This window comes from Trichechus manatus, unplaced genomic scaffold, assembly GCF_000243295.1.
Source record: "Trichechus manatus latirostris isolate Lorelei unplaced genomic scaffold, TriManLat1.0 scaffold00216, whole genome shotgun sequence".
Taxonomy (NCBI): Eukaryota; Metazoa; Chordata; class Mammalia; order Sirenia; family Trichechidae; genus Trichechus; species Trichechus manatus.
This window is the reverse complement of record NW_004444152.1, coordinates 2509539-2532858: the sequence shown is the minus strand read 5'-3', so window position 1 is coordinate 2532858 and position 23320 is coordinate 2509539. Positions and strand designations below refer to the sequence as shown.

The 23320-nt window shown below is 41.2% G+C and overlaps 1 protein-coding gene across 1 annotated transcript; it reads right to left on the bottom strand.

The window, feature by feature from the left end:
• Positions 1 to 1665: 1665 nt before the first annotated feature.
• LOC101344584 (zinc finger protein 234-like) lies at positions 1666 to 23079 on the bottom strand. Its single transcript, XM_023742722.1, has 4 exons — positions 22920 to 23079; positions 21300 to 21371; positions 15266 to 15343; positions 1666 to 4863 (listed from the first exon to the last, which is right to left on the bottom strand). Exons 1-4 carry the CDS (start codon positions 23035 to 23037, stop codon positions 2888 to 2890), a joined length of 2244 nt encoding a protein of 747 aa, XP_023598490.1. The 5' UTR covers positions 23038 to 23079; the 3' UTR covers positions 1666 to 2887.
• Positions 23080 to 23320: the final 241 nt, after the last annotated feature.

Sequence of the window (23320 nt, the reverse complement as noted above, 5' to 3'; positions counted from 1 at the left end):
GGACCAGTCACAGAACATGATGCTTGGCAAATAGAGGTTGAGTGAAAGAAAGGAAGACCCTCAATGAGATGGACAGTGGCTGCAAAGATGAGCTCAAGGATAGCAACAATTGTGAGCATGGCACAGGACAGGGCCGTGTTTTGTTCTGTTGTACATAGGGTCACTATGAATTGTAACCAACATGGTGGTACAGAACTAAAGTGGAACATATTCATAGCCTGTAACCTTTTGGTTCCACCCATAGATGTATTACGCAAACAAATATACATTCAGCAAATGCATGAATGAAAAAAAATTGGAAAATTAAGATCCTATTCCTCTAAATCTACTTTCAGTACTAAAATCTGTATCAGTTAAGTGTTTGACCAGAGAAAGAAAACCAACAAAAGAAACATATTATGACACTTATTCCAAGGAAGTGGCCTATGTTATTTTGTGGGTTGCTCAAAATCCATAGGGCAGGCATTCATGAAGGACAAGTTGGAGCTCTGAAGCATGAGTTGAAGCTATTATCCACGGACCAAACTTCTTCATCTTCAAAGAAGCCTGAATATACCAAACTATTTGTACGTATGTTTTATTATGAACATCTTTCTTTCTGGGAGTCTGAAATTTTTGATACATGCTAGGCAGAGGGTGCCTACATGAAGAGCACCCAGTGAAAACCTTGGGGACTGTGTGTATAATGAGATTAACTAGTAGCCATTTTACTTGTTGACACATATCAATGCTGAAGGTATTTAACGTTATGTGTGTTCCAAGCTTGGAAGTTTGTGTCCTGGTTTCAACATCACCCCACAGAGGCCAGTAGGGTGGGCATCCCAACTCATGGAATGAGAGCACTGAGCGCCTTCAGGCACGAGGTTTTCTGGTGGAGTTGGGTGACTTTGGGAATTTGTCAGCAGAGCTAGAGCTTTATAACTGTTGCCCATTAAGGCAATAGCCAGGCCTAGAGTGGGGCTCCAGCAATAAGACTAGAAGCAGCTCTCCTTATTGAAGAACTGAACTGAGATGTTCCTGTTACTTCCAAGTTTATTCTGATCGTGGACTGTAACCTGTTTCATCACTAATAATCCCCATAATGCTGAGTAAAGTCTGTGATTTCTGTGTGGTCACTGCAACCAATTATTGCCCCAGCTGAGAAGTACAATGTGTTGTGCAAGGAATGGATGGTGTCAGAATTGGTAAAAAGGTTAGAAAGTGGAGATATGTCTGGCCTCCACCTCATATAGACTGGCCGTTGGCTGATGATGGTGATTATCAATTCATCCTCAAATTAGAAGAGAAGGTATGACATGCCATTTTTACAGGCAACTACCTCTGACACTTTCAAAGTGTTATGGAAAAGCCCTGTCTTAACACCACTGAATATCCATTTAGTTGTTTGATATGGAGTGGCTTGTTGCAAGGTTAACAACTTCTAAGTATGTACTGCCAGAAAAATCACAAAACATTTTTCAAAGTTCAATTTATTACTCTATACAATGGACTGAACAGTACACAGAGCCTCAAATAATAATATATAACTTGGAAACAGGCTATGAAGAGGAGTGGAACCAACTGCAATATGGTGTTGTTGTGTGCCATTAGGTCAATTCCAACTGATAACCCTATAGGTCAGAGCAGAACTGCCCCTTAGGGTTTCCTAGGCTACAATCTTTATGGGAGCAGATTGTCAGGGCTTTTCTCCCCCAGAGCCTCTGGTGAATTCCAACTGTCAACCTTTCATTTAGCAGTCAAGTGCTTAACCATTGCACCACCAGGCCTCCTTTGCAATACATTACTACTCTATCATTACTTCAGGTTACAGTATTGAGTGGTTTTCCACATTTACACTAATGTTTGTTCCCTTGAATATTCATTTTTCAGGTATCCTTTCTGGGTGAAATTTTCAAATATTGTACATTGTCTCTTTTTGATTCATTTAACAAATAAACATTGCACATACCTACAAACCCCACAGCAGTTTCTGCACTCATGGAGCTTACATTCTAGTGGATATTAATTTTCGTACGTATATCATACTTTTGCTAAACACCAAATCAAACTTTCATTCTTCTCAAAGCCTATCTCTTGAGTGATATCTCATAAATTCCTAAGTTCTGACTGAAGCCCCTATTGCATAACTCATAAAGGTTCACTGATGTGTGCTTTGCTGAAAGTCAGAATTTAATAAAACAAATATTGTCTTTTCTGAGACCTGAGGACTATAAGAATTCAGATTGCACACAAGTTTTTTAAAACATTCATTTTGTAGAATTCATTCCTGTTAGGATTCTTTGATCTTCTTAACACTATTATCACATTCAGAAAACTGATCATGGCATGGATTTTGTAGTTTAAAAGATCTGATCTCTAACTGAAACTCTTACCACAAATTATCACACTACTAAGGTTTCTCCCCAGTCTGAATTCTCTGGTGAGACTGTTGTGAGGATCGACTCAAGACTTTACCACATACATCCCATTTATACAGTTTCTCAACAGTGTGTACATGCTCATGATGTTGAAGTCTTGAGGCCTGACTGAAGTATATCCCAACTCCCCACACTTATATGGTTTCTCTCCTATGTGGACCCTCCGGTGCATGTTAAGATTCTTACTCCACCTGAAGCTCTTCCCACACTCTTCATATTTGAAGGGTTTTTCTCAACTGTGCACTCTTTGATGGAACCAACACTGCGAAGCATTTCTGAAGGCCTTCCCACACACCTCACATTTATAGGGTTTCTCTCCTGAGTGGAGTCTACAGTGAACTTGGAGATTTAGTCTAGTACTGAAGCCCTTCCCACACTCTTCACATTTGAATGGTTTTTCTCTACTGTGGACACTGTGATATTTCAAAAGATACGCAGCCTTCTGGAAGCACTTTCCACACTCCTCACAATTAATAGTGTTTCTCTCCTTCGTGGATTCTACGATGACGCTGAAGAGTCGATCTACTACTTAAGTACTTCCCACACTCTTCACATTTGAATGGTTTTTCTCCACTGTGGACACTCTGATGGGCCAGAAGTTTTGAAGCATATCTGAAATCCTTTCCACACTCCTCACAATTATAGGGCTTCTCTCCTGTGTGGATTCTACGATGATGTCCAAGATTTGATCTATTTCTGAAGTACTTCCCACACTCTTCACATCTGAATGGTTTTTCTCCACTGTGGACTCTCTGATGGGACAAAAATAGTGAAAAGGCCCTGAAAGCCTTCCCACACTCCTCACAATGATATGGTTTCTCTCCTGTGTGGATTCTATAATGAATTTGAAAATCTGTTCTATGACTGTAGCCCTTTCCACACTCATAACATTTGTAAGGTTTCTCCCCAGTGTGAATTCTCTGGTGACAGTACAGGTTTGAAGATTGACTGAAGACTTTACCACACACATCACATTTGTATGGTTTCTCTCCAGTGTGGACACGCTTATGAAGTTGAAGAATCGAGGCCTGACTGAAGTACTTCCCACACTCCCCACACTTATATGGTTTTTCTCCTGTGTGGACCCTCAGATGTGTGTTAAGATTATTGCTCCACTTGAAGCCCCTCCCACACTCATCACATCTGTATGGCTTTTCTTCACTATGGACTCTTCGATGGGCTTTAAGGAGTGAATTCTGATGGAAACTCTTCTCACACTTTTCACATTTGAAGGGTTTTTCTCCACTGTGACCTCTTTGATGGGACAAACATTGTGAAGCATATCTGAAGGTCTTCCCACACACCTCACATTTATATGGTTTCTCTCCTGTGTGGATTCTACAGTGAACTTGGAGATTTCTTCTAGTACTGAAGCTTTTCCCACACTCTTCACATTTGAACCGTTTTTCTCTACTGTGGACTCTCTGATGGGCTACAAGTTGTGAAGCGTGTCTGAAATCCTTCCCACAATCATCACAATTATAGCATTTCTCTCCTGTGTGGATTTTACTATGAAGTTGAAGATGTGATCTACGACTGAAGTACTTCCCACACTCTTCACATCTGAATGGCTTTTCTCCACTGTGGACTCTCTCATGGGCCAGAATTTGTGAACTGGTCCTGAAACCCTTCCCACACTCCTCACAATTATAGGGTTTCTCTCCTGTGTGGATTCTATAATGAATTTGAACAGATGCTCTACGACTGAAGCCCTTCCCACACTCTTCACATTTGTAAGGTTTCTCTCCCATATGGACCATGCAATGATTATTAAGTGCTGCTCTACGATGAAAGTTCACACCACATATATCACATGTGAATGATCGTTCTCCAACGTGGATTCTCTGGTGTTCCTGAAAATGCAAAGGATACATAAAATCCCTCCCACATTCCTCACAGTTATAAGGTTTTGCTCCTGTGTGGCCTTTGCAATGAACTTTAAGTGTTGCTCTATGCTTGAAACGCTTCCCACATTCCTCACATTTGTGTGGTTTCTCTACAGTGTGGACATTCAGATGACTTTGGAGATGTGAGCTCTGATTAACTTCCTTACCACATACATCACTCTTATAGCGGTTCTTTCCCATATGAGCTCTCTGATGATTACGAAGACATGAAATATAACGGAAGCTTTTTCCACACTCACTACATGTGAGAGACTTCTCTTCTGAGTGTAATTGCTGATGAAGATCAAAGCTGGGAACATCACTGAAAGTTTCTGTACACTTGTTACACTGGCAAGTTTTCTCTCCTGTGTGAATAACAGACAGTCCTCCTGCAACAAGAGAGGGTGAATCACCTTGTTTGTAGAACTGAGACCTATTGCTCACAGATTCTTGACACCTGGTTAAGTCACTTGCAATTTGTTGCCAGATATACCAACTGGAAAGCTCCTCATGTGCTCCTGCTTGTGGAGCCATCTCCATTTGCCTTGGATTCTTGCCTCCTGTAAGGACACAGTATTCAGAGATATAGGCAAGTGAAAGATTTGTTGACAGCTTTCAAGATTACACATTTATATAGGAGATGAGACATTACTGAACCCAGAAAAGGTTCAGTTGCTCTTTTCCACTGCATATCATGTTCTCTGGTTTACATGACATCAAAATCAAGAGTAGATGCACTGGCCACCAAACCACTAAGCATAAGAACACCCATTAGACAACACCAAGCCAACTAAGTGAGCTACAATTCATCAATAAAAGCCTTAACTGAAAAATTGGTAAAATTATAAAAATTGTTAACCTGTTACTACTTGTATTAAATTTCAGTTAGTACACAATTTTGGATAGTATATAATGCAGTTAGAAAAATCATGTTGAAAATAAAAAGGAATCAACAAAGTATATATTTCATTGTGTACATTTTCACTATATTAAAATTAAAAGATAATAAATAGAGAAGAACTCTAACGAAAAACAATAACACAAATTAAAAGTTTGCATACTTTCAGATGATTTTTTCAGTAAAGCTCTCATTTAACGGAGGGGCCCTGATGATGCATTTGTTAACTACTCAGTTGGTAACTGAAATGCTGGTAGTTTGAATTCACCATCTGATCTGCAGAAGAAAGATGTGGCAGCCTGCTTCCATAAAGATTTATAGCCTTGGAAACCCTATGGAGCAGTTCTACTCTGTTACATTGGGTCACTATGAGTCAGAATCGACTTGACGGCTATGGATTTTTGAAGGAAATTTTGACAGAGGAGAATGTCACTTTTCTCACTGCAGCAATAGTCGATTAAAAGCTACCTCCTTCATCTTAGCAGACATTTATAGTTTGTGTAAAACTCTGTCTTGATTTATTTTATTGGAAAATTACTCCAATGCCTAAAGATCTGAGAGGCCCTCAAATGGTTGTAATGATGTGCAGATTTGGGAGAAAAGCACACATTCTCTTACTGACCAAAATGCAGCATATAAGCAGAGAGTGGTCCTTTAGCTCCTGCTGAGTTTTCTCCATAAAGACAAATGGGGAAAAAAGTTGAAGTAATGACATACACTATTCTGAAACCTGACAGTAATTCAGACTTTCGTAATCTCCAGGGAAAAAAACGAACGAGTGCAAGTGAATCTTTGACAACAGAGACAGAGCTGGGGAGAAAAAAAGAATAAGGCACAGTGAAATGAAATTTTCTGAAAGTCAATTCTATGAAGGGAGTTACACTGGGCCTGGAACTCTACTAAGATACTTCTAAAGATGGTTTCCTACTTCTCTGAGGTCTGTGCTCAACTGTCAGTCCATCAATAAGTTCAAGGTAAAATAATAAACCCTGTCCATGGCTAATTTACCTCTGGTGACTTCCATCCCCCTTGACTCCAAATTCTACACAATACTTATTACCATACATAATACTATCTAGGCCATTTTTGCTTAATCTATGTCTTTCTGACTACACTGCAGTATCAAGAAGGACAAGCATTTACACTATTTCCTGCTTTATAACCACTATCTAAAACAGTGCATGGCAATAGTGGGTGCTTAACAGGTGCATGGTGTACGAACAAACAAATCCTTGTTTGACGTTTTTGTGAATACTTAAGTATAGAAACAAAAAAGTGTTTCCAAGTAAGTTCTGTAAAATAGCAAAGGAGCAGGAAACTGTAGTTTTGTTGGGAAACTGAAGGCTGTTCCAGAAGCAAGGTCTACCAAGAGTGATGCTGCTGAGGTGAAAATCAAAGGTAGCAAAATTCACTTCAGTGAAAAGAAAGCGTGACGGCCTATGCACAGATTGCTTCTGAGCCTTTGGGCTGTTTGAAAAGAGTACTGAAAATCTGTGGCTGTAAGCAAACTGACCACTCACAACAGGTTTTCAAATTGAAGACTACATCCCATTAGTAAGTTGTGAAATAGGTTTAAAAGCTTGTAATAAGCATTTAAAAAAAAAAAAAATCAAGCATAATCCCAAACAAAAATAATAAAATAACAATAATGTCATTACAGGAAATGCTTTATGAATTCATATATAAATCTACACAAACATGAAATGTTTGCACTAAAAGACACCTTTCTGATTATGGCTTATGCTCGAAAATGGAGCAGAGTAAGTCCTTAACTAAGCAAAATATTCAAATGGAAAGTTGAAAATGATCAAAAATATAAGCGACTTTCAGCTGTGTGACACATGTTCCTCTTATTTACATTGGCCCCCTCTAGCACAAGGAATGCGAAACCCCGGGGTAATGACGTGGATGTGGACTGCACAAGAATGAATAGGCCACAGCTGTCAAATCTTTCAAAGGAAATTAAGCTTGCTTGGTTATTGTCTAAGACCTCAAGAAAAAGATTTTTTCGTTGTTGTTCTTGGAAGGCCTGCTCAGATGTAGACATCAGAATTTTCATACAAAAGTGTAGTATTTTGTCCCACAAATAAACACGCCCCTCCATGGAAGGCTCCAAGAAAGCCCCAGGGAAAGCATATTACTCAGCACAGTCACAACTACAATGCTTAAGTGTTTTTCTAACATGTGAGTCAAGTGCAAACACACACGAACACACACACACTCCCCACACGGGCATCTAAGAAAGCAGAACTTAGCCAGGCGTTCATTAGCAAATTGTTCTGCCACAGCCTCATTCACTTTGGTTTGTGCAATACCTATTAGCTATCTCTATGAATCAGGAAGACAGAGAGAGGTACCTATGTATGTTAACTTAATTCCTCAAGTCAGCAAATATGTACAGATACCTGTCACATACAAGGACAATTCTAGGCCCTGAGGAGTCAGCAAAAACCAAAACGGATAAAAATCTTTCACTCCTTGAGATAACATTGGATTAGGTGTAACAGGTATTAAGCAGATTAGCAAAGACAGATATGACAAAATAGGCCAAGGCAAGGAGAGTAGAGTGGATGGTATTTTAAATAGTGTGTGCGGTGCAGTAAATTACTTACCATGGCCTTTCTAGCCATAGTCTTCTATCTCTCACCAAAAGACTGGATGGGTCTATGCAAATGAGGTCTTGTGGCCCACTAAGGGGATTGGATAGCCTGCTAACAATGTAAATAAGATTCATGGCACCCTTGTGAACGTGGGACCATGCAAATAAGGTGTATGGACCCTAACCAGGGGATTGGTCAGTTCTGTCATCCTGCAAGGATTAAAATGAACCATTCCAGAGGCAGGAAGGGAGGATCTCACCATCACCAAGAAAGAAGAGCCAGGAATGGAGAACATGCTTTGGTGCCGGGATCCCTGCGCTGAAGAAGCATGTACAACCAGGAGACTGAGAGAGAGCTGTAACACCGAAGATGACGCAAAGCAGTAGAAGAGAAGAAGCAGGAGCAGAACCAGGAGACCAGGAGGACAGCAGCAAGAGATGTGGCAGTGGGCTTCCAGGCCCATGGAGCAAGAAAGCTGAGTGCCTTCAGGCAGATGGCTTACCGGTGGAGTAGGGTGCCTCGGGGCAACAAGTGGAGCTAGGTTTGCTAACCCACAGAGCTAGAGCTGAGCACCTTTGGGCTGAGGCTTACTGATGGATTGGGGTGCTTCGGCGCACTTATTGGCAGAGCTAAAAGAACTGTGTAACACTTGCTCAAGCACAGTAGAGGTCAGAGGGCCAGAGAGAGATGTGCCTGCAGGCACAGCTAAGAAAAGGATATCCTGATCGAAGAATTGTATGCTGAGTGTTCCTGAACCTTAATTGTTTGTTACTTCCCAAATAAATCCCGTAACAAAGAGTATCGTCTATGAGTTCTATGAGGTCACTGCAATGAATCATCAAACCCAGTAGAGAAATAAAATGTGTGGTGAGAGGGATGGTTGGTGTTAGAACTGGTAAAAAGGTTGGAGGGGGGCGGTATGTCTGACCTCCAACTCATAGAAATCAGCCTTGGGCTACTGACCTTCAATCTCCTTCTTCCTTGTGGAATTAGAGGATATCAGATGTCCCTGCCAAGCCATTTTTACAGTGTGAAAGGCAAGTCTTCTCTCCTGATATTAAAACAGAGCAGAGACATGAAGGAAGTCAGGAAGGGGGTCAGGAAGATTTCAGGTGAAGGAGTATTCCAGACAGAGATAGCGAATAAAGTGGTCTGAGGCAAGAAGCACATCCACAGCGGATACATATCTAGTGATGGATATTTCTATATACACGACTGTAGGTGCTTCTCATATATTAATGTAGACAATACAGTACACAAGGGGCACAGTCAGGGAAACCTCTTAGACATAACCAGATACCTCACGGGATGAAGTTCCTGGGCTCAAAGACAAAGGGGGATACCAACTTCAACTGGCATGACACAGTTCATAAACACAATGTTCTGCATCCTACTATAGTTAAGTAGCATCTAAGGTCTTAAAGCTTGTGAGCAGACATCTAAGATACAAAGATTGGTCTTTCCCTGTCTGGAGCAAAGGAGAGTAAAGAAAACCAAAGACTCAAGGGAGCAAACAGTCCAAAGGACTAATGGACCATATGCCCCACAGCCTACATGACCTAGAGACCAGAACTACATGGTGTCCAACTACCACTACCAATCTCTCTGACTGGGATTACAACAGAGGGTCTCAGACAGGAAGGGAAAAAAATGTAGAACAAAAAATCAAATTAAAAAAAAAAGATCAGAGTTACTGTTCTGACAGACTGGAAGAACTCTCGAGACTATGGCCCTAAGATACCCTTATGACCTGAAACTAAAGCCAATCTCGAAGACCACCTGCCATCCAAACAATAGACAAGCCCACAAAATAAATAATACTCAAAAGTAACGTGCTCCTTAGAACTATCAGTTATAGAAAATCAAAAGGGCAATATTTGCCCAAAAGCAAAGATGACAAGGTAGAAAAGGGCAGAAACTCACGACAAAAGGAAATGGGGAAGCCAGGGTGGAAATGGGGAGAATGCAGACACATTGTAGGGAATGAAGCCAAGGCCACAAAATACTTTATGTATAAATTATCAAATGGGAATCTACTTTGCTCTGTAAACTTTCACCTAGTGTACAATTAAAAAAAGAAATAAACGAGCAGAGAACTGAATGAACTAAGAAAGGGGTCAGGAAGATTTTAGGTGAAGAAGAACTCCAGACATAGAGACAGCAAGAAAAGGAGTCTGAGGCAAAAGCATCCAGTATGCAGAATAATGAAGGACATCATGCTTGGTAAAGTAGAGGGTCAGCGAAAAAGAGGAAAACTCTTAACGAGATGGATTCATACAGTGGCTACAATAATGGGCTCAAGCATAACAATGACTGTGGGGATGGCGAAGGACAGGGCAGTGTTTCCTTCTGTTGTACATGGGGTCACTATGCATTGGAACCGACTCGAGGGCACCTGACACACACACACACACACACACACACACAGAGAATAATGGTCCCAGAAAGATTTCCAAATCCTAATTCTCAAAACTGAGAATACGTTAGGTTACATGGCAAATGGAAATTAAGATGGAAAATGGAATTTAAGTTGCTAATCAGCTAACCTTAAAATAGGAAGATTATTCTACAATATGTGGTGGGCTCAATGTATTCAAATAAATCCTTAAAAGTGGAAAAGCGAGGCAGGAGAGTCAGAGGAAAATCTGACCACAAAAGGATGTTCAGTGATGCAATGTTGCTGGCTTTGCAATTGGAGAGCTAGAACCACAAGCCAAAGAACTCGGCAGCTTCTAGAAGCTTAAAAAGGCAAGGAAATGGATTTTCCCTACATTCTCCAGAAAATAAGTCAGCCCAGTTGATATCTTCATTTTAGCACACTGAGATCCATGTTGGACTTCCAGCCTACACAATGGTAAAATAATTAATTTGTGTTGTTTTGGGCCACCAAGTTTGCATCAATAAGAGACTAACACAACATCTGTGGTACATCTGAGAAACAAGGAGGACAATGTGGCAGGTACACACTGAGCAAGAGGAAAAAGAGTATTCAGAGAGGAAGTACGGCCTGAAGATTAGACCATGAAGGACTCTATGAACCAGTCTAAGAAACGTAAGACCACCAAGTGTTCTGAGTAGAAGAATGACTTAATTTGATTTATATTTCCCATAGATCACTTCAGTGGCTGCATGGGAAACACAATTTAGGAGAGAAAGGGTGTGTGGCATAACGAATTACTTAATATGGCCTTTCTAGCCATAGTCTTGTAACTCCCACCCAACTGATTGGCCGTGACTGTGTGGTAGAGTAATTGTGGTCTACCAAAAGGATTGGTCAGTTTTGTCATCCTGCTGGGCTTGAAATGAGCTACCCTAGTGGCAGGAAAGAGAAGATACTACCACGGACCAAGGAAAAACAGCCAGGAATGAGTGTGTCCTTTGGACCTAGGATCCCTGCACTGAGAAGCTCCTAGAAACAGGAGACAGAGAGCTCGAGATGTGGCAGCAGAGACCCAGCAGAAGGAGAGACAGCGCAGTGGGTTTCTTGACCCACAAGGCAAGAAAGCTGAGTGTCTTTGGGCAGAGGCTTAGGGCTAAAGAGAGGCGTGCCTGCAAGCACGGCTGGGAAGGGGCTGTCCTGATGGAAGAACTATATCCTTGAGTGTTCCTGAGCCTGAACTGTAATCTGTTACTTTCCTAACAAACACTATAGTCGAGAGTATGCTCAGTGAGTTGTGTGTGGCCGTTGCAATGAATTATCGAACCCAGCAGAGAAGTAGTGAGTGCCGTGGCAGGGACGGTTGGTGTCAGAATTGGTAAAGATGGCGGAGAGAGGAGGGATGTCTGACCTCCACCTCACAGGAATCAGCCTTGTGCTGTTGATCTTGATTCTCCTTCCCTCTTGTGAAGTTAGAGGAGGTCAGACAGTGCCTCCACATGGTTTTACAGGGTCCAAGTAGGGAATCAGTAGAAAGGCTGTTGTAATAATCCAGGAGAAAGATTTGGCAGTTTGAATAAGGGTGATGACAAGAAGGGAGGCAAAAAGTAAGAGATGGACAAACATCTACAAGGATTCTGAGTGGCTGGTTCTGATCTGAATTGAATTCCCTTGTCTTTAGGTTGCTGTGTTTATCACTGAAAGCATTCTTCCCTCTTTCTAAGCAGCATACAGGAGTCCTGGTGGTGCAGTGGTTAAGTGCTCAGCTGCTATCCAAAAGATTGGCAGACTGAACTCACCTGCCGCTACATGGGAGAAAGATGTGACAGTCTGCTTCCATAAAGGTTACAGCCCTGGAAACCCTATGGGGCAGTTCTACTTTGTCCTACAGGGTCACTATGAGTCGAAATCAACTCAAGGGCAACAGGTTTCATTTTGGTTGTGCCATGTATCATGTTTAAAGGTTGGAGGCCTGGGTACATTAAAAGTCACCTTTTTAAAATCAACACACAACTTGGACAATTTACTGGAAATTTGTGTTCCTACTGCATACTCATGAAGTAATCCAAAGGAGTGTTTTTCTAACATTTTTTCTAAGATGACTTATTTGAATAAAAACCATTTATTAAAAGATCCAGACAGATACACGTAAATATGTATTACTGAAACATAGGTTGAACTACTTCTAAACCAATGTCTGTTTTATTAAATCTCCTCCTACTGGCTCTCACAACACACATGCAAACGGCCAGAGTCTGTGCTGCAATGTGCTCCTTCCTTCCTAATGAACCTTGACATTTTCTACCGTGTTTTCTTTCATAAAAAATCATCGGTAAGAGAGTCAGTTCCGCAAACTCAAGAGACCATTCCAAGACCATTCAAAGCCTTGAAAATCTGAGGAAATAAAGACCCTCCACAGAGGCTGTCCTCACCCACTGACACCAGATTCCTGAAGTTCTCAACCATCACATCCTGGTACAGCTGCTTCTGGGTAGAGTTCAGCAGCCCCAGCTCCTCCTCAGTGAAGACCACAGCCACGTCCTTGAATGTCACCGATTCCTACAACATCAAGCACAAGTATACCCAGTCTAAGAACTATCACCCACTTGAAAGGTTTGGGAGAATGAGAGGAAGTTGTTCCAAATTTCGGGGAACAAGAGTCATTCTGTAGATTTCACAGTCCTTCTCCGTCTATCTTGCCAACGCCATTCACTGATTTTCCTTAGCTTCACCTACAGTAGGGCAATGAATGAGAGCCCTTGTATTTTCACTTGGTGTCCTGAGAGGAAACCCCTAAAACTCTAAATGTTGCATGCTGAGACACACATGGTTTGCTTTTTGATTCATATTGCCAACTGCCTCAGAAAAGATGGTCAATTTATTTTCAATACAATTTGATACCATCACCCATTCTCTTACCACACACACTGACTCTGGAAGCACTTTTCTTTAATGTTTGAAAAACTAATATAGTTTTGGTATCCTGTCTTGGACAGGTATGTAGTACATTTTCTCAACTCTCAAGGCACACACCACATCCATGAATTCCAACATTTAACGTACTGAGTTGTAGGTACCATGCCTGAGTACATATTTCAGTACTGTCCCTTGACAGCCAGGTGACCCTAGACAAGTGCCCCTACATATCTTAGTTTCCTCCTTATATGATGGTTCAGTAGTTTGTACAAGTTTCTTCTAAGGGTAAACAAGGAAACACATATACATATACGTACACACACAAACACACATACACGACTTACAACAGTGTGTGGCACAGAATAAATGCTTGATAAAGAATAGCTGTTACTATTAGAATTAATTATTAGTATCGTAATTGGTACCTGTTTCAACCCATTTTATAGCTGCAAAGTATTCCAGGTAAGAAATCCAGGTGTGAAACCAAGTATTTGGTTGGCCTTTGTGTCTGGTTCCTGGAAGGTAGCCTCTAAACCCTAGGAATTTCCTCAGTTATTAGAGTGTATTTGTTATTCCTGATGCCCCCCGCCACCAACCCAGAGATCACACCTGGTAGTTTATGCTAACAAGATGAGTCAGGATGGGGGTGGGCCACACCAGAAAGACCACCATGTGATCAGATGTTTGGAGCTTTGACTCACATGATACCAGCCTAACTTCTAGGATGGTGACATGGCTTGATTCTGAGTTTCATCATGTGGCCTCAGTTCAATCAATCACACCTACATAATGAAATCCCAACAACATTATGGGCACCAAACACAAGTGACGTTCCCTGGTTGACAATATTCTTTGTATTGTTACACATTGATGTGTCAGCCGTGTGAACTGTCCTTGAGGACAAGGGAGGCTTCCTGACTGGGACAATTCCTAATCTTACCCTATGCCTTTCTACCTTTGACCTTCTACCTGCTCTTTGGAAACTCTATAGGGCAGTTCTACTCTGTCCTATAGGGTTGCTATGAGTCGGAATTGACTCAACAGCAACAGGTTTGGGGTTTTTTTTGGGGAGTATAGTATTTCTTGAGTTTTGTGAGGTAGCACTTCCTTTAAAAGCTAGAAATAGAAATACCATACGATCCAGCAATCCTACTCCTAGGAATATGTCCTAGAGAAATAAGAGCCGTCACATGAATAGACACGTGCACATCTATGTTCACTGCAGCATTATTCACAAAAGCAAAAAGATAGAAACAATCTAAGTGCCCATCAAAAGACAAAGGAATAAACAACTTACGGTATATATACTCAATAGAATACTACACAACAATAAAGACAAATTATGGATCTGTGAAACGTCTCACAACATGGATGAATCTAGAGGGCATTATGTTGAGTGAAATAAGTCAATCACAAAAGGACAACTATTGTATGAAACCACTATTATAAAATCTCAAGAAAAGGTTTACACACAGAAAGAAATGATCTTTGATGGTTACAAGGCAGGGGAGGAGCAGGGAGAGGAAATCACTAACTAGACAGTAGACAAGTGTTAACTTTGGTGAAAGGAAAGACAGTACACAATACTGAGGAAGCTGGCACAACTTGACCAAGGCAAGGTCATGGAAGATCCATAAACACATCCAAAAAAAGAAAAAAAAAAAGAAGGAGGGGTTTGAAGGAAAATGGTCTGTAAGCCCCTTCTAGATTTTGGATATAAAAAAGGAAAAAAAAATACAAAGGTGCAACAATTTAATTTGAAAACGATGTAACTAACCTCAAAAAAAAATTGTTTCAAAAAGTAAATGAAATAATGGACAAGTTAAAATAAGATGTACATAATGAATACAAATAATTTATGAAAGTACATGAAGAAAAGAATATGAGAAAATAAAAACAGCTAACTAGTGAGTAGGGAGTATTAAAGTGTAAGAACTGCTCATTCCTGTTCCTTCTTTTATTCTCATTGTTTTGGGGGGAAAAAAAGGTAAAATACCAGAAAAAAAAAAAAAAAAGAAGGTAGGCCAAAAACATATAAAGCAAACACCTGGCAAACAAAAGGTACACAAATGTCTATTGTTCTCTTTGAGGTTTTACAAGAATCAGAAAACTGAGTATCCAATCTGCATAATGAGAAGAATTTTCACAGCGAAAAGGTAAGTCCCACTCACCATGAACGTGCTCACTTTTCTTCCTACTTCTGGTGATGTACAGAGTCCTGAGATATGCAGAGTCCTGGGAATGCCGAACTAGGGAAGGAGAAGGAAGACATAAAATGGTGGTCAGGGATGTCACTCACCTTCCTGGATGCTCATTATGAATTAGCCAAGAAGCCCCTATGTCCAGGTGGCTGCAGCTGCACACGGCCTGATGCACAGAGCATGATGTGGACACCAGATGCCCTTGACCCCTTTGAGTTCGGGTTCAGTGAACACTCTGCACAGTTACACACAGTGGCCCCCCATCACCAGTTGCCTTGTGGCCCCCAAGGTAACAACTGTGATTCTGGCACAGTAGCATTTGAGACAATATACTGAATAAGACTCAGCTCTGGGGTCAACACATATATGTGGGCTGAAACCCTGGTATGACTTCTCCCTTGCTGTGTCATCTTGGGCAAATTAGTAACAACTCCTTACCTCAATTCTGTCATCTATAAAACAAGAAGTAAAAGAGTACTCACTGACAGGACTGTTGCAGGGGGGAAAACTCTTAGAAGTCTATCAGGGTTCTTGTTTCTTTGCAGGTATAGAAAATCACATGATATTATGTAGTAGGCAATTGTCCTTACAGATTTAATTTCTACCAAAGTAACATGGTCAGACACATGGACTTCTGATGTGATTGCTGCTGAGTGAAGGTCCCATGTGTCCTCTGAAAACTCTGTTAAACGGGCTTGACTGTGTTCTGTAATATAGTTCTTCATAATAATATATAAACTGGCACAGGCAATTATTTTCTAAAAGGTGTGAAAACTGGTGACTTTAAAGTGTTAAGCAGAAAAACCCTAAAGAGAACCTTTAATCTTCATAAAAGAGGTGCAACACTAATGCTGGCAAATCTTATAGCATCCCTGAAAGCTTTCAACTAAGGTTATGCGTTTCTTTGATAAAACTAATTGAAACATGAAGGAATAAAACAGATCAACATGCGCGGAGAAAAATAAAACATGTTAGTTTTTACTAAAAAACACAAGATTCTGGAAAAAAAATAGTTTGATGAGGTCACTTTAGAAAACAGTTTGGCAGTTTCTCAAAGAGTTAAACATGAAACTACAATGAATCTAGCAATACTCTGCCTAGGTATCTACCCAGGAGACTGAAAACATAAGTCCACTTAAAGACCTGTCCGTATAAAGACTTGCACGTGCATGTTGATAGCAGCATTAATCACAAAGGACCAAAACTGAAAACCCGAGTGGGTTCTGAGTCCACACTGATATATAACAGAATGAATTACAAATAGGGAAGAAAAAGCCGGTCTTTACAGTAGAATGCCCAATACTAAATGTACCTCCCCAAAATTTATAATCTACAAAAGATAAAATAGTAATTTTTCAGTAGACAATTCTGACAGATATCACCTTAAGCCAAAATGAACAATGTTGAGATCACCGACACTGGGACAAGCCCACATCACTGGCCTCTTGACATGTTGCACTGAAAAGACACCTCACCACTTAAGTGGTATCGCTACTAATAAGGTGTCATCTGAACTGAAACATGAAAAATACCAGATAATCCCCAAATGAAGTCCTTTCCGTAAGTCACTTGCCCATACTTTAAAAAATACAAAACAAAGACTGAAGAATCATTCTAGAAGAAAGGAGTACAGAAAAACAGGGACTAAAGGTAATGCATAAATTAGACCCTGAACTGAGAGGAAAAGCTTTATAGAAGACTTATTTTTGGACAAGAGAACAAATTTAAATATGGATTGTGGATTATATAAGAGTACATTTCCTAATCTGTTACCTACTCGTCTCTAAGAGATAACAGCACTATTTTTATCTAGTGCAACATTTAGAAGCTCACAGTATATTATGCTACGACAAATTGGTAGTTTAGTGGTAGAATTCTTGCCTTCCCCGCAGGAAACCTGGATATGATTTCCTGACAATGTACTTCATGCAAAGATATCACTCTATGATGTTAAACAGGTTTGGGTGGACCTTCCAGACTAAGAATGACTAAAAAGAAAGGCCTGGCGATCTGCTTTTGAAAATCAGCCAATGAAAACCCTGTGGATCACAAGGGAACATTCTCAGATCCATGACCAATTAAGAGAATGGCACAGGACCAGGCAGTAATTTCATTCCTTTTTGCATGGGGTCACTATGAGTTGGGGCCAACTCTAAGGCAGCTAACAACAATATATTATGCTAAAACTATAACCAGCTCCTTCTCTCTCTCACAAAGCCATCCCATGATATCCCGCTGTGTGTGGGCTTCCTTGCTGCAGCAAGCTAAGTAATCTGTCTTTGGTTACAGATGGCGAGGTTTCCATACCACAGGGCCTGGAAGGTGATGCCTCTGCCCAGAGCCGGAAGAGCCTACACCCAGAATCTAGACAGCATGGCTAACACCCAGAGTCTGAGGGCGGGACCACTGCCCAGATGGTCTGGGAAAAACAGAGTATTGTTTTCAAGCCTTGAGAGCTACTGTATTTCCCTCCAATTTTCTCCCATTTGTAATCGAGACATTGACCTTGTGCCCATTCCATCAATGTACTCTAAAATAACTTCTATTCTAAATTTCACAGGTCCACAGATGAAGAGAAAATCTTCCCCAGGATGGAATACTCCTAAAGTCTCATCCATATTTGATTTAGCTGATTCAAAAGATGAGATTTTGGACTTGGAGTTGATTTAAGACTTTGAGGAAACTGTGAATGGGTGACTGTGTTCTGCAGGAAGAACAAGAATTTTGGGGTAGAACGTTACGGATTCAATTGTGTCCCCAAAAATATGTGTTGTAAATCCTAACCCCTATACATGTGGTTAGAATTCCATTTGGAAATGACTTTTATTATATTAATAAGGCACTATTAGTGTAGGACAGGGTGTGTCTTAAAAAAGAATAGATCAAGCACAAAAGAAGCAAGCAGAGATAGGGGATGATAGATGCCAAGTCTCATGAGATCTCCAAGGAACCAAGAAACTTAGGTTGTAAATAAACAATGACCTTCATCCAGAGTCAACAGAGAGATAAAGCTGTCCCCTAGAGCCAGCACCCTGAATTCTGACTTCTAGCTATCTAAACTGTGACAAAATAAATTTGTTTATTGAAGCCACATATTTGTGCTTATTTCTATGACAGCAGCACTAGATAACTAAGACAGATACCTTCTACTGTCTAATAACAGAATTAACTACTCTTACTTAGTATAGCATTTAAAAGCTTCTTGTATATTATACTATGAGAAACTGATGGTTTAATAGGGGAATTCTCACGTTCTGTGCAAGAGACCTGGGTTCAATTCCTAGGCAATGCACCTCATGTACCACAGCTACCACCTATCTGTCAGTAGTGGCTTGTGTGTTGCTATGATGCTGAACAGGTTTCAGTGGACCTTCCAGAATAAGACTGACTGAAAAGGCCGGCCTGGAGATCTACTTTCAAAAATCAGCCAATGAAAACCCTGTGGATCACAATGAAACATTGTCAGATCCACAACCAGAGGACTGGCACAAAATCGTACAGTGTTTCGTTCCATTGTGCAGGGGTGACTAAGAGTTGGGGCCAATTCTAAAGCAGCTAACAACTATACATTATGCTAACCTAGGCAGCTAACAAATACAGATCATGCTAAAACGCTATAACCAGCCCCTCTTCATCTCCTCTTAAAATGGCATCGCACCATTCCCCGCTATGTGTGGGCTTCCTACCTACAGCAAGATACAACAACCTGGCTTTGATTACAGGTATATTCCTGATGGTACTTAGCTGACAGTCATCGACAAAGCAAAGAAGTGTAAACAATTGGTGAATCTGGGTATACGGTATATGAGAGTTACTCATGTTCTTTTTACAACTTTTCCAACGGTTTAAAATTATATAAATATAAAACATTAAAAAAAGAGGAAGTAGTCTTACTAATTACAATAGTAATGAAAATAAAGATGATGATGACACTATACAGCAGCTTATTACTATACTCTTTCTTGGAGGTGTTTGGAAATCTCCTTAAATAACAATGATTAAGGGTAAAAATATTAAGAAAACTATGATATCGATTCTGTTAAATGTTTACATATAAGTCAATATACAAATCTCCACAAAGAACCACTATACAGAAATGCACCTCAAGTTTTACATTACGTTCTTTATACCCTGGAGTCATCGGTAATTAAAAATAATTTTTTCTTTGCTTATTTCTGTATTTTCTGAATTCTCCACAATCATATAGTCCTATAAGAATATAAAAGAGCTTTTCCGCTAGGTGATTTCCCTTGGAGCAGGGCCTTAGATAGCCACGGGACACAGCCGGAACGGCATATCCTGAAAATACCAGTTCCAGAAGGATGGGCAGCGGCACATGGCCACATGGTTCAACCAGCCAGTGTGGAAGATCCGCAGACACAAGGCCTGACAAGCAAAAGCCCACAGCACCCTGCATCCTGATCTATCCGCCTATAGTGCAGTGCCACATGGTGAAGTATCACACCAAAGTCTGAGCTGCCTAGGGCTTCAGCTTAGAAGAGCTGAGGGTGGCTGGCACCCACAAGATGGTGGCCTGGACCATCGGGATCTCTATGGAGCCACGTAGGTGGAACAAGTCCACAGATTCCCTGCAGGCCAATGTGCAGTGGCGGAAGGAATACCACTCCAAGCTCATTCTCTTCCCCAGGAAGCCATCAATCCCCACAAGAAGGGAGACAGCTCTACTCAGGAACTCAAACTGGCCACTCAGCTGACAGTACCAGAGATGTTTATACGGAACATGTACAAGGAGGAGAAATTCAGCGTCGTCATGCAGGAAGATAAGGACTTCATAGCCTTTGCCAGTCTTTTCATGGCCCGTGCCAATGCTCGGCTCTAAGCACCCATGCAAAGAGGGTCAACGAGTCAGCAGAGTAGAAAAAGTAAACCTCTGCCGGGGACCTTTAATAAAAGAGCAGGGAAGCCTCACTAAAGAAAAAAAAAAAGATACAAACATTAATTGGAAGCAAATGAAACAGTTGAGAATGGTTTTTAAAAGCTAAGAGAAACGTTCAAGCCCATTAGCCTTGCTTTGAAGGTACAATCAATTTGATTCTAGAGAGTTCTCTGTGGCTCATGGAGAATACAGCAGAGAGATAATGAACTCGGGCTCAGGTCTCACACTAGTGAGGTTCCCAATCCAACTCTGCCTCCTACTAGTTGGGTGACTATGGGTAAATAAACGAAAAACCTGTTGTCATCCAGTTGATTCTGACTCATAGCGACCCTGTAGGACAGAGAACTATCCCATATGGTTTCCAAGAGTGCCTGGTGGATTTGAACTGCTGATCTTTTGTTTAGCAGCCTAGCTCATAATCACTGCACCACCAGGGCTCCACAGGTAAATAAGTCATCTTTAAAATAGGGAAAAAACAGCACCACTTCACAAAGCTGTGGTGGGAAATCAAGTAGTGTTAAAAATAATCAAAATTCAAAGAAATTGAAACATAAGGTTTACTGGGAGTAGTTATTCTATATGCACATAGAGAGAGCATTCTGATTCCAGAAAAAGTAAACGGCTTGAAAAGTCAGTTACAATGAGCTTATAAAGAGAAGAGGAGAAAAGAACATCACTAGCCAATCTCAGGATAACTGACTGAACCCTGGCCTCCCCTTTTACTGAGATCAAGTGATATCAGGGCATGAGGTGGTCTCAGGCCTTTCACTCACCTTCAGCTATGCCTTTTGAAATTCAAACTTAGCAAGCCTGGCTTGGGAACAGGAAAGAAAAGATCAGCAACTTTGGATAAAACAAAAGGCACTGGCAGAATGAAATTTGGTTGCGGATTCCTTTATAGTGAATATTTGGTTTCATGGGTAAGAAAACCTTAAAATCAAAGCAAGATGGCTGTTATTAATTTTTCTCTTTGATCGGTACTAATCCATACAAAAGCCGTAGAATGGAACTTAGCAACTAAATCTTAACCCATGCCAGAGTACATGTCACACACTCTAGAGTACACGTGAAAATCTTTGTGGAAAAAGAACCCCAAATTCTCCTCACCTGGGGCTCTCCTACCAGTAGCCAAAAAGTCACTGCCTCCACCTCCATGCAGTCCTGTTGGAGAACTGGGGGCTGATGAAAGAAAGGAGGCTGTGAATTACAATGACTACATCACTGTCCCTTATACAACATAGTTCATTCTCTTCACTCTGACCAGCTGGAGCCCTGGTGGTGCAGTGGTTAAGAGCTTGGTTGCTAACCAAAAGATGAGCAGCAGTTCCAGTCCACCAGCCGCTCCTTGAAAATCCTACAGGACAGTTCTATTCTGTCCTATAGGGTCGCTATGAGTCAGAATCGACTCATCAGCCATTGGTTTGGTTTTCTGACCAGCTGGAAGCAACCATCTCCTTTCTAAGAAAAGAGGTCATAAGGGATCAATCTTCCAGCCCTACTCAGAGGAAAGGAGGGCCAGGGTCACTGCAGTTGGAGCTCTGACTGCATCCCTGACTCAAAGTGTCAAAAAAAAAATAAAGAACAAAGAAATGAAAACATACAAGGTTCATTTCAACCATTAATACCTATGCAAATAGGAAAGCCCCTCAGTTTATGAAAAATGGGGGCCCAATGAGAGGCAGTTACAATGAGATTCCTTTTTTTCTAATTGTGGTTAAAATATACACATAAACACATTCCACAATACATCAACCTCCACATTTCCAATTCACTGTCATTGATTAGTTTTTACAATGAGGTTTTCAAGGAGAATGAAATACAACAGAAAATATCTCTAGCCAACCTTAACCCGATTGTTTGAACAGTGCCCACTTTCTGAGAACAGCTGGCAGCAGGAATCTAAGTGGTCTCTGGCCTGGCCAAGCCCCCATTCATTTGCACAATTCCTCAGGTATGGTCTAGAGGATTTTAAAATAATGAAATATCTCAACTACCCAGGAAATTTCAAAGGCCTAGAAATGTCCCCTCAGGAAAAAAGGGCAAAGGCTAATTTACTTTTTGCTGAACTTAAACTCTTTGCACAAACATTAAACGAGGTTTTGATTAACCTATGTCTTATCACACAGGGGTTTGTGAAAGAAGACTTAATCACTGTGTTCATCCGGGCTTCAGTTTCCTAATTATTAACAGGTACCCTAGAGAAACGCTTCTCAGGAAATTAAATACTAGTACTAACAGCCTGAAAGTCTTCGGCAACGGGGATTTTATGGGTAACAACGAGATAATCACCATCCATCATGTGCCAGGATTTGTTTTAAGACTTTTATTTATAAGACGTCTTTTGATTTTCAAAACAATTCTATTATAAGAGCAGACAGATCACCAAGTCTTTTCTCCCGAGGAGCGGCTGGTGGGTTTGAACTACCTACGTTTCGGTTAGTGGCCCAGCGTCTAACATTGCGCCACCAAGTCTCCTTCACGAAACTACTAATATTCCTTTTTTACAGAAGCGCACTGGAGACATAAAGATTTAAGTAACTCGCCCAATGCTGTACCGAAAGGAACTGGCAGCCTGTGTGCAAGGTGGAGTAAACTGGACTGGGGAGCTGAGAGCGCAGGAGACCATCAGCTAAGGCGAGACAAAACCCGCGCCCATGCCCAAAGGGGAACGCGCGAATCACCCCAAATGGAAAAGTCTCCAGGAAGGGAAATCACCGCCGCCCTCACCTTTCAAACCTCCATTTACGCCGCGACTTCTTTCCACTAAATTGACGTCCTGGTCGTTGCATGTGCCAAACGCAGATCCAGAAAGTTTGGAAGTGTCTCCAGACAGAGGGCGAAACATCCACGACGAGGAAACACATGGCAGCCACCTCACGTTCCTGAAGCGGATGTGCCGTAAGTGCTCACAGCTTCTGGACTACATTTCCCAGAATTCCGCACACCGGCTGGCCTGAGCGGAAGTGCCTGGGAACCAAGGGGAATGTCCGTTTTAGGGGATCGGTAGATGTCTCAAAGGAGGAGGGTAACGGTCAGTGTAAGGAGACCTGGGTGTGAAGTGGTTAAGCTCTGAGCTGCTTATCCAAAGATTAGCGGTTCAACCACACCTAGCCCTTCTGCTCTGCGGA